Genomic DNA, 17,485 nt, shown 5'->3' with positions numbered 1-17,485 from the left:
AGTTTCACTACAAGATTTTCATTTGGGAAAACATTCACTAAAAAAACAGAACGAGTCTGCAACAATATGGCCCCTTTTCATGCCTTCAGTGAAAAGACAAACTGATTCCCACGGTGGATGATTTAGAAACTATCTGATGATTCTGCAACAGGACTTTCAATCATGAAGACAAAAAGACGAATGATGGCCAAGGATATCGGGCCGATACTGACTCAGGTATTGGTTACAATGGGGTCGATCTATTCAATTCAATTCTTTATATACTACATACATTATCTACTGGAATTTTAATTTGTGTTTAAGTTTTGAAAAATTAGTTTACACTTGAATTGTAATTCCTACTTTTTTACCATTATTTATTATTTTAATAATAAATAACAATTCACTAAATGTTTACCTATGTATTTATATGTAACATTTTGTTTTACGAAGTTAAGAAAGCAATGTTAAGGTCGAGTCACATATCCTAAATCTAAGACGATATCTAGTCCCATATCACGACATTGATATAATATAGATATTAAGCCCAGCCCTAAAACTTAATACTCGGAATCGGCCGATATCCAAAGCTCAGGGATCGGGACAGAAAGAGTCGGTGCAGCCCTGGTTTATGTTGATGTTAACATTTAGATTTTATAGCTCCACACAGCTTAGCTTATATACATAGCTTTTTACAAGATACCAACACTGAAAAACCGAACCAGACATAACTTATGAAACATTACCTGCTGTGACATTAATGGGAAATGAGGAGCAGGCAGCCGAGCTCGACAGCCCCTGTTTTCCATCCTCAGTTGGATCATCCAGCAGGTTCTCCCTCTTCACCTCCACCTTGAGCTCCACCTCCTCTGCGACGTAAGGCTGAAGGGTCGCCGCCGCTGAACCCTGCACCCCCGTCGCCAACGGGGAGGAAGGGCTCATCACGTCCTGGGCCGGGGCGGCCACTGCAGGCGGTACAGTTGTAGCAGAGACCACGCCAGTGGGCAGAGCAACGGTTGGTGCAGGGTAGAAGGCAGTTAGTACCTGATGGGGAGGCAAGCACGTCAGTAAACAAGATTCTGTGTTTGTCTTGAAGAGCAAGAAGAAGAAGGATAAGAAGTGATAACAGACAGTGAACGTGTCGTGAGAAGGTAAGCTGAAGCAGTGATACAATTTGGAAGGGGGATTAAATGTAATTATTACTTTTACAGTTTTCTTAGACCTGGTAAACTAATCTTTGTGATGCAAATAAACTCAGTCTTCACAATTGGTGCCACACAATGTAAAATGTGGTGTAGAGGCCGAAAGTGACAGCCAATATATTTGTTCACAGTCATTTCCTTAATGTCTCAAAAGTAATGTAGCGATGATTTATCGATACGGGAAGGCTACATATAGCACCTTTTATCCCGCTGCCTCTGGAGCCGCATGTGCAAGAAAAACTCAAATATAAAGTATAATAATAGTATTTAATTTTCCACATTATCTTTTTTTGACAATCATTTTATAATTTTCTTCATGACCACACATACTCTCTCTGCTTCTCTTTACCTGACGACCAGCAGCTCCTGAGGCGTGCCCTGGAGGGGTCTGTGATTGACAGCTCAGGGGCGGGGCTGGAGATAACGGTGGATGTTGACCAACGATCGGCTGAACCAGGGTTCGGCCGGCCGCAGCGATGGCGGTGAAGCCCAGGCTCGACAGGGAGGATGGGAGATATGCAGGGCCTGAAGCGGGTGTGGCCTGTTGGGGCATTGCCATGGTAACTCCTTGGCCAGACTGGACATAGGTGATCCTAACGGAGAGAAGAGTGGTGAGTGCGAAAGCTGAATATAGCGTATAATTATATATATATATATATATATATATAGTATAATGAAACATTTCCAGACATTTAAAGCCTTTATCATCACCTCTAAATTGTAAAACAAAAATGCAAATGTGGAAAAATAAATTAATCATTGAATAATGTCACTTTGCTTATTTTACCTGTTAAATGTTTTTGTTTTGAGTAATTGTGTAGATGAAACATCAGATTATGTTGAAAATCAAGAATTTTTCAAGGAGTATATTCCAATTCAAGCATATGCTTGACCTTGAAAAGATAACGGTTAAAATTAAGCATTTTCCAAACTTTCAAGACTTTGTTGGAACCCTGATAAAATGACCCGAGCAGCTTACTAACTTAAAGCTCATTAAGAAACAAGACAGATACAATGCTGATACAAAAACACCGATCCTGATATATCTAAATGAGAAGAATTATAGATGATACAACAGAAAGTGAATGAGAGTAAATATATGCATGAAAAACTACGATTATTATATATTTTTTTGATTAATATAATGTTAATATTCATCAGAATTTTCCAAAGCAGAATTTAAATTGATTGATTTCAATCCAAAACCTAAAGATATTCAGTTTGGTATAAAAAACATTTATTTTATTTTCTTGAAGATGGAACCAACAACATTTTGGGCATTTATTACAGAAATTGTTGTTGATTAATTTTCTTCCTAATTGAAGCAGTCATAACTCAGATTTAAAGAATTTTAACTTTCAACAATGTGGCCAAAAGGAACTATATTTTATTTTAACCGTCTAAACTTTGACAGTTTTTACCTTTAGGAACATCGCTCCAAGGGAAGAACGAGAAAGATCGAAGTCTTACAGCGTCTTTAAATGCTGTTGAACCAGCTGGAAGCAGTAACTAAGGAAAATGAAAGTGTGTATATGTTGTTGTCTTAGTGTGTTAGCGACCTGGTGGGTGGAGAGGTCAGAAGAACCGTCTGTGGGGGCGCTGCACCAGGAGCCATCACCGTCGCCACGGAAACAGGAAAAGGGCTCCCAGGATGTACTGCTGCTGCGCCGCTAGGGTGAACGTTTGTCTGGACCATAGGCATGGGAGCGATCTGGATGATCTTTGAGGGGGGGGGGGGGAGACACACATACAAAAGGTTTTCTCACCAACTTATCTAAAAATAGATCCAGAGTCTTCACATAATCTGATATTTAATCATGTCTAATCATTTGTTATGCATCCAGTGAGACAAACTTATAAATATCAAATGTGGTTTTAAGGTCCTCAGAACAATTCTAGCACTTTGTTAAAGCAACTGGTTCCTCCGGATATAAATGCAGCACAGCAGCAGGACTGCAACTACCAATGATTTACATCTCATCTCATTTCATTAGATTAATTGATTCATTGTTAAATTAGAAAAGGAAAACACAAATAATGAAAAGTCTTTATTGAGCCCCAGAGGGGAAATGCAGGTGTTGCAGCAGCACAAAGAAAGCAGTAAGTAAAGATAAAACTTGCATAAGAGTAGAAATGATACAAGAACTATATAAGAATGAACTGTAAAAGAAACTACACAGCAGTTTTCAAAGTTTTGATCCAAATCAGACCAATCAAAAGCAGATAAATACTGCAGCACAGAGCAGTAAAACATGAGCATGAAGCAGAGCGACCTTCTGTAATCCACTTAGTTCCCTTCAGGAACATTTGTCATGTGGCGTCTCCGTCTAGTTTGAATGCTGCTGATGCTGTTGTGGATGTAACTACCTTGTCGCCTGTCAGCAAACAGAGTGGCGTCTATTAATCTTAGACGCTGTTCACACCTGTTTTAGTAACCGTGTTGACATTCTCACCTTGTTTCCTGTCGCGCCGCCGTTCTGCATAGGAAGAGGCGGAGCGACGAGGGAAATGGAGGGATGAGGAGGAGTAGACCCTGTTCTCGCTGTTGCCATGGGAACCAACATCTTGCTCTGCAAGACGGGCGACTGGGTTTGGACTAATGAGTGAGAAGGAAAGAGAGAATTAAAACACTCGGCGTGAGAAACGGAGGAATCGAGCCAAAAGACGGGAGGTGAAGACAGCACAGGAGCGACGGGTGGGTGGAGACACACTGAGACAGAGAGGACATTTCAGCTACTGATAATAATGAATTTCCTCTCTGATAACAAGGTGGAACAATGTGCTTCAGTATGAATAGAGTGATTAAGTCATGGGTGGGCGGCGGGCGATCATACTCATGTCAACAGTGTTTCTCCTTTCAATCATTTATCTCCCGTTTATGTAAGCCAATCAAATCTATTTTCAGAGCTTTCCGTGGAGATGATTAACAAGGGAATTACACCAAAAATAATAATTTTCAGGGGACCAGTTAAAACCATAAAATGGATATAAAGATGGACGACAAGACATCTCCCCGGAAGTGAAGCCAAAACATCTCTATCGCCTACTGGTGGCCGGCTGCAGTACATGTCATGAATCCCTACCTCCATGTTAGCGGCATGTTAGAAAGTAGATGTAACTTTAACTTTCCATAACTGAGATGGTCTGTTTCAAAGATCTGTAGATACAGACTAACTATATATATAAAGATATTGATATACAGTCTGTGGTTCATACAGTCACTAATGTTGGCAGCTAGCTTAGCAACATTTCCAATAACAGTAAGGTTAGCCAGCGCAGTCAGACCTGCCGCGCGTGTTCATATAAGTGTCAGATGTTTCTGAAACACAAATCACGAGTCTGTATAATAGAACATGTGTAATTTGATCATATATGTATTTATAGAGATGTTATGGTTAGTTGTTGTGTCTCTCTAGCCATCAGACGTTGGTGCTAACGTAGCAGCTGGGTGGCTCACACTAACAAGCTGTGGCTGTTGGCTTGCGTTCGGGTCAGGCGGGTTTGGCTTCACTGTGTAGTGGCAGAAAGTTGAGACCATCTATATATACAGTCTATGGTTAAACTCTGAGACGAAACTCTGATTTGTTATTTTTGGTCAGCCAATCGTTACTCCCTGTCTCACCTCTGGATCCGGGGCTGACTGATGCAACTCTGATTCCCGCCCCTGAGTGCACACCATTGGCCAGGGCGGCATTGGTGGGCACAGAAAGGATTTGCTGGTGGGTGAGTTGAGGGGAGGAGGGACTCTCGGTAGGCAGGATGTACTGGACCTGCGCTAGTGGCTTGGGGCCAGTGGGAGGTGTGAGAGAGGAGGTGGCGGCAGAGGGGTGGAGCTGGGCCTGGAGGACAGATAGGGGGGATTGTGTGTGCACTGGTTGGACAGTGGGAAAGGACCCTCCCAGAACTAGACTAGTGACCAGGCCGCTGCCCCCCACAGGAGTTACACTGACCGGACTGGGGGAAGAGGGGGAGGACAGGTACCCACCCCCTGTGGTGATTGGCAGCTGCTGAGGTCCATCTCCTCCAATCAGGAGAGTGGCTTTCTTGTCCTGAGGCAGGGAGCTGATGGTGACGGCTCCTTCCACTGGCTTGCTGGCGATTGGGATGGGCGTGCTGGCAATGGGTCGTACCACATTGGTCACCATGGTGGGAGCAATGCGGACGGCGCCAAGGACCTGGGTCAAAGCGAGGGGAGCCTGGGTGTTGGATATCGATCCTTCTCCTCCACCTGATGCTGTTTCTTCTCTCTTGGACCTTCCCTCGCTTCCCTCCTCTCCTCCGTCTGTATCTCTCTTTCTCTTCCTCTCAGACCCCTCTTCACCACCTACTCCTTCTCCTCCATTCCCTTTAGCTGAGGTGGAGTCTGAGAGAAGGTTGGAGGGAGAGGAAGAAGGGAGAGAGGAGCGAGCCGCTGGCTGGAAGCCATGCTGGAGGGAAGAGAGACGGAAAGATCAAAGCTTAGAAAGTTACTAAGTAGAATTCTTCTCTTACACATGCAGTTACTTAAAGAGATAGTTTGGATTGTTTGAGGTGGGGTTGTATAAGGTACTTATACATAGTCAGTGTATTACCTAAAGTAGATGGCAGTTGGAACAGACAGGAGTTACGGCACGGAAGCTAAGAAACGTACTGCTGTGGACGGGGGCAGCATATTTTCACTGCTGCCTCAATCTTTTAGTTAGTTTGTGTTATTGTGTGACTTTGGGGAGTCTTAACTAACCATTTACAACACCAAAGTCACACAATAACACAAACAATCCAGCAACTCTCGTGTTCTTGTCTCGTGTCCTGTGTCAATAAAGTCTGGTGACTTTAAAGAGATCATTTGGCGTCAGTCGGAAAGGGCAAAGTAAAAGGGTGAATATGTTCTAAATATAGCGTACAGTTAAACTGATATCGATTTTTTAGGTGGGCCTTTTTTTTAGGTGGATAAATTATGTTTTGCTGCTGCCCCCTTCCACAGGAGCACATTGCTTAACTCCCGTGCCGCAACTCCTGACTGTTTTTCCAACTGCCATCTACTGTAGGTAATACACTGACAATGAATAAGTACCTCATACAACCCTACTTCAGACAATCCGAACTATCCCTTTAAGAACTTACAGTAACCCTGTCAAATCTGTGGGTTTGTAATGTTTGATGGGAATCACAGTATGATGCCTTACATGCAGAATTACACTGCTGATAAAGAAAGGAACTCTTTAAAGCTCTATTAACACGACTGATGAAGACCCAGATTCATTCTTTAATAAATCAAATGTTTTCTCCAGTGCAGCTTTTTACAAAATCTGGAAACTTATACTCCATTCCTTGATGCAGAGACTATATATACACATCAGAAACAAGTACTGAACAAAAAATACATAAACCAATAAAAAAACCCACACATTTCCTTTATATTATATATATGCAGTACATGAGGGATGGGAGTCTACTAGTCTACTGTGAAAGTAACAAGTTATTGGATGATCACTGCAGCTACCTGTCCGTCTGGTTCGTCCTCGTCGCTGTCCGTCACTCTCTCTTTACACTTGAGATCAATTGAGCCTTCAGGACAGGAATCATCTGAAGGTGGGACACAGATATCAGAAGTTAGTGTTAATACATTTCAGCTAAGGGGACTTACAGACAATATATTTTCAACTGCTCCCTGGAAGTGATTTCATTTGCAATCAGTGCCTTCAAACCGCCAGTATCGCCACCAAATAGCCAATTATGTGCTATTGTTATTGCTAAATTCCAACACTAGCCATTAACAGTCCGGGGCTGAGGCTCACTAAATAACAGTCATTCTGACTCAAGCTGAAGTTCAGTGTCTTTTTTAAAGACACACTGGTCGTTGTGGGAACTGAAACTATGACTTGGTGGTTAAGCAACAGTCTCTCTAACCACCACTAGACTGCCGTGCTGTTCATCTAACTCACCCATGACATCATCGTCCCCCTCTTCCTCACAGATGACCATGCGCTCTTCGTCGCTGGTCACGTCCTCGCTAACCGCGCCGTGGTACAGGGACTGAGGCAGGGGCCGGTGGCGAAATGAACTCGCCCCGTCCTGCTGAAAGAAAGAAAAAGACAAAGCACATTTCACAAGAAACGTTTGAGTAGTTGTAGACACTATATTTTTTGACACTGATTATTACGTCAAGATTAAAAAAGAAAAACCTTAAAGGGTAACTTTTTTATTTTCAAACATTTTTGTGTCTAAGTCACGAAATAGAAACAACAATTTTCGAAAGTAGTCCAGTATTGAGTGAGAGCGCTGCAATGTAATCGCTCGGGGCAATTTGGAACTGCTAATCTACGCCCACTAAAAGTGTTTGTTTTCGCCTCTGACAGGATCAGATTGCTATTATAATTGTTTCGAGTTAGAAAAGTGTTATTTCTCTATAGGGTCCTTCCCATATTGTTAAACACTTTAAGTAGACGTACATTGGCGGTGCAAAATTTCCCCGAGCCATTACATTGCAGCCTGTCTAGCGGCTGCTGGCTATACTGGATCAATTAAAAACAATTCTTGTCCACATTAGTCACTTAGACACAAAACATGGGCAAATAGGGTCCAGGATGATAAATACCGAAGTTGCCCTTTAAGTACTTCAGCACAACACTTCAGACAGAAGTAATATCGCTATTATCAAAGCCTGCATACGTCTTTGCCACCAGCATCAACTGAATGCCTTCAAAACAAAAGAGCTTGCATGCAGGCCCATCCCTCTGTGATTAGGAGCGAAGCAGCAAACACCACAGAGTCTTCAGAGGCACTAAAAAAAGTACAAAGTGAAACCTTTGAAGTTGGAGGCTGAGCTCCCCCAGAGCTTTCAGCAGCAACAACTCAAGCCCTCACACAAAGCATCCAAAGAGTCCATTTAGTTGAAGAATTCTAACAAAACGCTTTGCAGTGTGAAGGACACACGTCTGATGTCTATAAATACACACACTCATGTTGGTATGTAGACACTCACACACGAGCATTGGCCCTGGTTTTTTTTAAAGAATTAGTTCAGTGTGCTGCTTTTATTTCCTGCATTTCTATTTGATTTACTGTTTCTTTGATGCAAAAAATTAGTTTTAAGTGTTTGATTACTACTCGACTTGACTGAAAGCACATGATTTTATCTTTCTCAGGCTTTAAGATTAAACTAGCTGCTGATCTTGAACAGTCTGCTGCACATTCTTAAATCTCCAGAGTCTGTTTGCTGCCTTTGAGCTACAGATTAACAACCGCCTACCTTCTCCAGGTCTCTCTCTCTCTCCTTCTGCTCCAGGGTGTGCACGGCACTCTGGGAAAAGGCTCTGGGACGGAGGTTCTGCCCCACAAACACCCCCCCTCGACGATCCGATCCCCCTGGCCAGCCCGAGCCTCCTCCCTTCCCCTCCAGCAGCTGAGTCTCCGGATTGTTATCTGGAGAAGAGAAAGACTCTGATCAAAGATAAAATATCACAGTGTTTCATCGTGGAGTAGATCTATAACACAGTTCCATAAAATCCACACCAACGCTCTGAGAGCATCAACAAAACGCCTACAAAGTGTAAATATAACCAGTATAATGTATTCTTTATAATATTTTGTAAAACTTAATGTATGTGAATGTATTTAAGGTAATTGCAGGATCTACAACTTCAACTGACAAAAGATTCATAGTAGTTGATGACTCGCTGATCTAAGATGTTTTCCTTGTAAACCGCATATTGTACATTGGCTAATCAATGCTAATCAATACACACACACACAGACACACACACACACACACAAACACACACACCTATGCTCTCTGACATGCTCCTCTCCCGTGGCTCCTTTGACATCCCACGGCCCTCTGACAGAGACTTCCTGCGGTCCTTGTTGCACCACTTCCAGTCTGGGTGGGCTCTGAAGTGGGCCTCTTTCACCTGGAGGATGAGGAGCAGTGGGTTTTTTATTTTCTGTCGATGCAGTTTGAGTTTCTGCAGTTGAGCAGTGATGATTGTTTTTCATCACCTAATTCCAGACAAGCTGCTATTGCTGTGGATGAACCTGGATTTCACAAAATTAAAAAGCTACAAACAAAAAACAAGAGTTATGTAATTCAATCATTTAAGAAAGTATGTTTACCTGGAAGGCCAGATCGTGGTACTGCTGCTTCTCGATGGACCCCAGGGCATACCACCACTCTCCCAGGATCTTGCTGACTGTCCGATTGTCTTGGTTGGGATGTCGCTGGTGCACCAGGGCCCGGTGGCGTTTACTGAAGATCATGAATGCATTCATGGGTCGGCGGATGTGGTCCTTCTCCCTCTGACAGCCAGGCACAAATGTGTTAATGCTTAACGTGACGTTCATTGCAGTATTCTCCAAAAACACCAGGGTGCGTACAGACTAAATATTCAGTAAAGAAGCAAGAAGTCAATGATGGTACCGGCAAAATGCCACAAACCAAACACACTACTCCTCAATGCTGTGGAGGATTCACATTTTATTTCCCTGTAGAGAAATAGTCAGAATAAATGTATTATAAACAAAGGTTACTTCTTAATTCAGGTTATTTGCGTTTATCAGTATGCTATTTCTGACATGTATGTCTGAAAAGCCCTGCACACGATGAGCCTTTATGAAAAACACGCAATGACGTCACTTTTGGCGCATACACTAAGGCGACCATAAACGTTTTCTGTATCTTTTTGCCTTTTCGACTGATTGATTGTCTGTCTGCAGGTTGGACTGACCTTCCTGTCTAGCTCCTTGGGCAGGGCGCTGAGGGACTGTGTGCGTCTCTTCATGGGGCCAGTGGAGGGCGCCGCATCGTTGGCCACACCCGGGGAGAAGCTGCATTCACACACAAATAAAAGTAAAACTGTGAGTCCAACAGAAGATGGGAAAACAAGGGAAATTGCTCGTTGTGAGAGACTTTCAGAAAAACAACAAGGCTTGGCAAGGGAGGTATTCAAGACACAAAGGTCCCCGTTTATGACGATGCTTGTGTAAGAGTGTGGAGGCTACTCTTGTATGATCTGTTTATCAAATGTTTTTAATGTTGGGGAAGTAGCATTTAAGGTAGAGTAAGCACTTAACCGGTATGATTGTTATGTTGTATAAACCACAAAGACTCCTGTTTGTTTATTAATGCACAGAGGCCACACGTCAGCCAACCATTTGTCTTCCTGGCTTTCTTTCCCTTTCATTTTATGCACTTTTCTTTATCTGTTCAGCCTTGGTTGTTTTAACTGTGCATGCCAACTACGGATATTTATTTGGATAATTACAATACATTGCAGTCTTCCTGCGAGCCACTGGATTGTTTCAAGGAAAAAGCGAGCAGACACAGTAAATATAAAAAAAGAGGCAATAAAAATGCTGTCACAAACTGGGTTTGGATTTCTATTGTGTTTGTAGTTCAGTTGGTAAACAAATTCTTATTATAATTTAATATTATTGATGACACTTGCAGAGAACCCAAAATAGAACAGGAGTAATAAAACATAAATCAAGACAGATGTGTGAAAAATGAAACAAACACCACAGATTTCCAAACTATTAGAGATAAAGCAAGAGACTAGCTGAAGAAACAACGTTGAATAAACCTGGATTAATGTTTTCTTGGCACAACTGGAAAGAAAACGGTTTAAATTGTGAGCGCAGCAGTTAAGACTATTAGAAAAGTCTTTTGAAACCGGCAGACAGAATGTCTGAACTTTTCAGCTGTTAGACAATGAACTCGATGTCATCCTTGACTGCATGAATATGGCACTTTTTTTCCCCTTCTTGTCTAGTTTTACAAAATCTTTTTTATTATATACAGCAAGTTACATAATGCAGCAAAGATTAAAGGGCAACAGAGTAACACACACAGGGGTGAATTCATAAACAGATTGCACGTCTTTTGTGGCTGCTAAACCAGCACAAATCCCGAAACGCACATATTTAAATTAATTTTATATGCGTACAGAATTGTGCCCTTTCTATGCAAATGACCCTCATTGTAAAAACAGTTCAATTCATAAAGATCAGTGCTTCAGAGAGTTCATTAGTTTGGAATGCAGAGACAATTGTGTCTTAATTAAAAAATAATAAAGCTCCCCTACATGTCACTTAATAAGAGAAAAAAATTAATGAAAAATAAAGGTTATTATATAAATTCTTCCCTCTCCAAAAAGGGGCAAATTGCACTCAGCTTATGGGCGTGTTTGTGCAGTAATAATATCATTAATATTAGAGCCATAAAAGAAACCCATTTTTGGGAATAAAATGTTATATAAATCTAAATAATATACGCCTTATCTAATGCTATCGTTTGGTGAATTTAGAAGAAATCTACAACAAATACACAAAGTGAGTAAAAAAAAAAACACCTAAATGTGTATTTTGCATGTTTTCTTTCCACTAGTCTGAAAGAAGAAATGTTATGGAAGCAAATCAGATCAAACTCAAAAGATTGACCAAAACTGACAGATAAGATGTGGTAGATAACAAACAAATAAAATTAAAATAAATGTGTATAATGCTTGTATTGGATTGTGGGGGTGTATCTGTACAAGCAGGGTGAAACAGCTAATAAATGGAGCTCACATCTAAATGAGTCAACCTTGCTTTTTATTAAAGCCATTAGTCTCTCCATTGAGATGTAGCTAGATAACAAGTTGAGGCATTCTGAAGCACTTCTTTTGGTAATGGCGGCTTTTGTGAGCACAGCGACCCTGAAACATTCAAAACCACACTACCAGCCAGACAGCCACGCAGCCCGTCTGAGTCACTCTGAAAGAGCAATAACCCAGCCAGACGCAGAGACGCAGCCTGAGACTGGAAGTGGAATGAACAGGCACAGACTGTACAACTCTTGCCAGACACACACACACACACACACACACACACACACACACACACACACACACACACACACACACACACACACACACACACACACACACACACACTGGTGCAGCTGGTAGAAAGGTTGTTTGTTGTTGTTTGTTTCTTTAGAATTTTGCTGTCAGAGGTGGATTTCAATGCACCTGTTCTGAGCGTAGCGTCCATGAGACTTTTTAAAGTCCGGGAGTCAGACTACACAGACAAACTGCGTATAATATAATGTACAGTTACTATGCGTATAATATAATGTACAGTTACTATCTGTTTTCTCTGTGAGTCACACCCGGAGTCGCAGAAAGGAAACACGTGTCAAACACGTATCATGTGTTTGCTCAAGATGAGTTTTCAACATTTAAATGCAGCACCAAAAAGTTTTTAAAGGACAAAAGGTTTGTTTTTGTTTCTCCGTATTTAAAGTTTAAGAAATAATTAAATATAGCTACAGAGTTTTATTTTTTGTTGTTTTAAAAAATGGGTACATATAATTTTGTAAATGAACATTCTAACTTTACAAGGAGGCCCCAAAAATCATTGGAGTAGTTAAAGTAGGGATCGGATCAGGAGTGCTTGATAATGACAATTTACACATGGAAAAAATCCTAAATATAATTTTAATGAACCGGTATCTATGCTACAAAATAAACTGACAGCCCACTTCATCAAGTCAGTGAGTTTATGTGTGAATGACAGACAGATCTAAAGTACTGCACTTAAGACTTAAATTGGATCCCTGGTTGTCTGGCAGTTTCCTGGTGGACTGGCCTCATTTCACAATGTGGTCACTGTGCCACTCTACTCTACACCTGAATTTAAATTAAATCTCTTCTTTCTTGTTTGTCTTCCTCTTCTTCTCTTGATTTGCCATCTGTCGCCGTTGCTGGACTTTGACAACCACCACAAAAAGCAACTGCACTGTTTTATTCTGCTATGTTCATTAAAAACGTTACTCTTATGTGCCAAAAACCCCACATATGCAGACATTTTACAATTCAAAACAGCATGATAACACCAGGCAGGTGGATAAAATCAGCGTCTTTGTACTCACGGGTCATCTGTATCGCTCTCTGTCTCGCTGTCAGCCCCGCCCCTCCCTGTAGGAGGATTGTCATTGCTCGGGGGAGGACATGACGTCGATCCCCTCTCTAGGTCTGGAGGGCCGGTCCGCCCGTCGCTCACCAGGGCCACACCGCAACGAGGCTCTGAAAAGTAAAAGCCATTTATATTCCATGAAAGTAAGAAGTAACAGTGCCATGTGTAAACGCAGTGACTCCCTGCACGCCGCTCGTTAAAGGGTAGCTTTATTTCGGCTGTGGGAGGTGAGAAGCTCTGACTACGTCAATGTTATAATCTATACTGGGAACATATAAAGGGTTTAGTGTCTACATCTGTATGTTACAGAAGTATCTTGTCATTAAATATAATAACAGCATTTATCTTGTTAATGAAGGTTATTGTAGCATCAGTGAGCTTTCTTACTTTCATTCAAGTCAAGTTTATTTATATAGCACATTTAATAAACAACCGGAGTACAAGTTAAAGCGTCATCAACAAAAGGAACAAAAACAACAAAAGATCGCAATAGAAAAATCCAACACAATATTATAACATGGGCACAAATATAAAACAGAAAGAAAACAATTTGTTTAAAGATTATACAATGCTAACATTTTAAAACCACCGAGAGCAACGAAGGCCAATGAAGATAGGTATGTCTTGAGGTTTGTATTAAAAGTGTCAATGTAGGGGACACATTTGATAGAACGTGGAAGGCTAATCCAAAGCTTTGAGGCTGCAACTGCAAAGGCACTCTCTCCCTTACCCACTGTTACTGTGTTTATACAGACGAGCCTCCACTTTAGAGGCCATTATAACTTAGCCAAGAATTTTTGTAGCATTTAGTTAGATGGAAAAATACTTAGAAGACTGTATACAGTGTGCTGATTTCTGAAAATCCCTCAAAATAAAGTATCTTTTATGCTCATTTATCCAAATAAAATAGCAAACTCTCTGCTTTCTTTTGACACTGATAATGAACGAAGTCTCATGAAGTATTATAATTTAACAAAAGTTAGCTGGTTTATTTAACAGTCTAGAGCTAAAATGATTAGTCAATTGACAGAAAATGAATCGCCAACTACTTTGATAACCAATTATTCCTTTCATGTCATTTTACAAGCAGTAAGCAACTCGCTGGTTCTGGTCTCTGGAATGTGAGGGCTTGCTGCTTTTCCTTGTCATATATTGTAGAAATTGAATATCTTTGTACTTAAGATTGATGATGGGAACTTGGGCTCTGAGAAATTGTATTCGCTGTATTTGCTGACATCCCAGACTACACAATGAATCAATAGTTGCAGCCCTACAACAGATAGAAAAGAGAGCTAAAGAAAGATCTCTTAAAGACCTAAAATAAGGCCTAATGAAGCTCTGTGGAAGATTACCAGTCAAAATGAGTCTGTGAATACATTTTAGCACTCCAGTCAGTAAATAGTGTTAACAACAATGTTACTGGAACTATATTGGTGTGAACACCAACTGTGCTGATTTTCAATTCCGTGGCAACTGTTTTGGGAAACACTGACTTGGCTGCTGGTACGTCCGACCAACGTTTGTACTTGAGTGTTTTGGCAGAAACACGGCTCAGCGTGCTATTTAAAGGTATGATTATTACATAGAAGAAAATTCTTGTTTGTAAGATGTAGTTATATATATTTGGGTTCAATCAGTTGGATTCATAGAAAAGTAGCGGGATAATGTTCTACCTTTGCTCTGATTGACAAGCTGTTGGCCATCAGCAGGTTGAGCAGCCGCTCCTGATTGGCTGGGCTCCAGGAAAGGGACGAGCGAATGCCAAGGGAATACTGGCACCGACCGAGGCTCCACGTTGGTCCAAACTGTGGGAACACGAAGGGAGAGAGAGAGAGAGAGAGGGAGGGAGAGAGAAAGTGAAAGGTCATCATTTCAGTATCATGGACTGCAGGCAGAAGGTAGTGGTCTGCCCTCTGGCAGCATGTGAAATCCTACGTGATCTTCAGCCAGCGATGAGCTAAAGCGCTACTAAACACTACACTTTTGTAGAAACTGAAGACCATGAATGGAGTTGTGTATTCAGCCACCTACTCTGGCCCCCTCTCCAACACACACACACAGAGACCATCCCTCAGGATTATGAGAGTTGAGGGGCCATGTGGTGTGATGTGATGAGGGAACCTGTTATTTTATCCACAGAGATTCCAGACTGCAGACTACTCGCTGTCTAGACCGCTGCTGCCGAGCGTCAGACTCTGAACTCTCTCTGCAGCGAGGACCGTTTCAAGCCAAGAACGAATATACAATACAACTTTAATTCACACACAAATCTCTATTACACTCATGTTTACAAGATGGCCCACACTTAATGTTTTCTTTCTACATTACTGCGTCACTTCATCTTTCCTCTTTATATTACCATTACTATTTTATTCAAATGTATTTTTTTATTATTATTATATATTCAAATTGTTTACTATCATCATTTTTATATACACTCCCATATATTTTGCACTTTTCTGTGTTTTAAATTCACAAGTTTGTTCTTTTTTAATCACTTATATGAGATCACCTCCTATATTTGCACCTTATATGGGACTTCCTTTACTTACATTTCACCTGCTTTATTCTGCTATTGCTGTGCTATTATTCTTATATTTGTACTTGCACCACCATCTGTTTTTGTGTAGACTTAGCTTGATATATGTGCTCTCATCTTCCTAAATGTTGTATGGTGGTAGAGAGGCTACATTACTATCTTTTATACTGTAAATCTTTTAATCTGGAAAGCACTTTTTGCTTGAGCAACTTGGGGCAGTTGGTCAACCACAGTGTTCCAGACTGAAATATCTCAAACACTGTTGGATAGACTGCCATGACATTTTGTACAGACATTCAGGATCCCTAGAGGATGAATCCTAATGACTTTGGCAATCCCTTAAATGTTTCATCTAGCGCCATCATCAGTTCAAAACTTTAATTTTGGTTCATGACTAAATACCTGCAGGCGTACTAACATTCCCATCATCCTCAGCTGTACTTTGCTAATTAGCAAATGTTGGCATGCTAAACTTGATGGTGAATATGGTCAAAGATACCAACTAAACATCAGAAGGTTAGCATGGTCTTTGTGTGCACGATAGAATGCCAATTTTAGCATTTAGCTAAAATCATCACTGCGCCTAAATATTAGCCTCTTGGAGCTGCTAGCATGGCTGTAAAGCCTTTAGCCTTAATCAGGTATACTGAAGGATTAAATGTTAGGGAAATACTCCATCTTCTCAAGCTAAATAAATCACTAAAACACCTGTTGGGTTACTTGAAAACCTTAATGTCACAAAGCAGAAAACTTTTTTGAGATACATGGAATTTCACAGAAAAGCAACAATGTGTAAAACAAGACCTGCAGTAACTTACGCTGTTTGTTTAGAATGAATACTTCCTCAGTATACTTCATTTGGATTACAACACATATTCATATCATATACAGTATACCACTGAAAGCTCTACTACTGCTAATACTAACACTACTACAGTATCACTACTACTATTAATACTAATGCCACTACTAATACTACAACCAGTACCAGTACTACTACTACTACTAATAATAATAATAATACTACAACCAGTACCAGTACTACTACTACTACTACTACTACTAATAATAATACTACAACCAGTACCAGTACTACTACTACTACTACTACTAATAATAATAATACTACAACCAGTACCAGTACTACTACTACTACTAATAATAATACTACAACCAGTACCAGTACTACTACTACTACTACTACTACTACTAATAATAATAATAATAATACAACCAGTACCAGTACTACTACTACTACTACTACTACTAATAATAATACTACAACCAGTACCAGTACTACTACTACTACTACTAATACTAATAATAATAATACAACCAGTACCAGTACCACTACTACTACTACTAATAATAATACTACAACCAGTACCAGTACTACTACTACTACTACTACTACTACTACTACTACTACTACTACTACTACTAATAATAATACTACAACCAGTACCAGTACTACTACTACTACTAATAATAATACTACAACCAGTACCAGTACTACTACTACTACTAATACTACAACCAGTACCAGTACTACTACTACTACTACTACTACTACTACTAATAATAATAATAATACTACAACCAGTACTACTGCCACTACTACTAATAATAATAATAATACTACAACCAGTACCAGTACTACTGCCACTACTAATACTACAACCAGTACCAGTACTACTACTACTACTAATAATAATACTACAACCAGTACCAGTACTACTGCCACTACTATACTACAACCAGTACCAGTACTACTACTACTACTACTAATAATAATACTACAACCAGTACCAGTACTACTGCTACTACTAAT

At 40.5% G+C, this 17,485-nt stretch overlaps 1 protein-coding gene across 5 annotated transcripts in view; it reads right to left on the bottom strand.

Moving 5' to 3' along the window:
- The window catches only part of cica (capicua transcriptional repressor a), a 40,082-nt gene that overhangs the window by 6,976 nt on the left and 15,621 nt on the right, over nucleotides 1–17,485 (bottom strand). For 2 of the 5 annotated variants that reach the window (XM_029442603.1, XM_029442604.1), the window contains exons 4-16: nucleotides 14,789–14,920; nucleotides 13,072–13,225; nucleotides 9,887–9,986; nucleotides 9,276–9,458; nucleotides 8,947–9,073; nucleotides 8,413–8,585; nucleotides 7,106–7,238; nucleotides 6,664–6,746; nucleotides 4,804–5,608; nucleotides 3,635–3,777; nucleotides 2,741–2,901; nucleotides 1,531–1,774; nucleotides 726–1,023 (exon numbers count right to left, since the gene is read on the bottom strand). In XM_029442603.1, coding sequence (XP_029298463.1) covers nucleotides 726–1,023; nucleotides 1,531–1,774; nucleotides 2,741–2,901; nucleotides 3,635–3,777; nucleotides 4,804–5,608; nucleotides 6,664–6,746; nucleotides 7,106–7,238; nucleotides 8,413–8,585; nucleotides 8,947–9,073; nucleotides 9,276–9,458; nucleotides 9,887–9,986; nucleotides 13,072–13,225; nucleotides 14,789–14,920 — 2,736 coding nt within the window. The remainder of the gene's footprint in view (nucleotides 1–725; nucleotides 1,024–1,530; nucleotides 1,775–2,740; nucleotides 2,902–3,634; nucleotides 3,778–4,803; nucleotides 5,609–6,663; nucleotides 6,747–7,105; nucleotides 7,239–8,412; nucleotides 8,586–8,946; nucleotides 9,074–9,275; nucleotides 9,459–9,886; nucleotides 9,987–13,071; nucleotides 13,226–14,788; nucleotides 14,921–17,485) is intronic. The other 3 variants (XM_029442606.1, XM_029442607.1, XM_029442605.1) reach the window with 3 other exon arrangements.

The sequence above is a fragment of the Cottoperca gobio genome, chromosome 11, assembly GCF_900634415.1.
Source record: "Cottoperca gobio chromosome 11, fCotGob3.1, whole genome shotgun sequence".
Lineage (NCBI taxonomy): Eukaryota > Metazoa > Chordata > Actinopteri > Perciformes > Bovichtidae > Cottoperca > Cottoperca gobio.
Note: the sequence above shows the minus strand (reverse complement) of the source record. Positions and strands in the feature narration are given on the sequence as shown.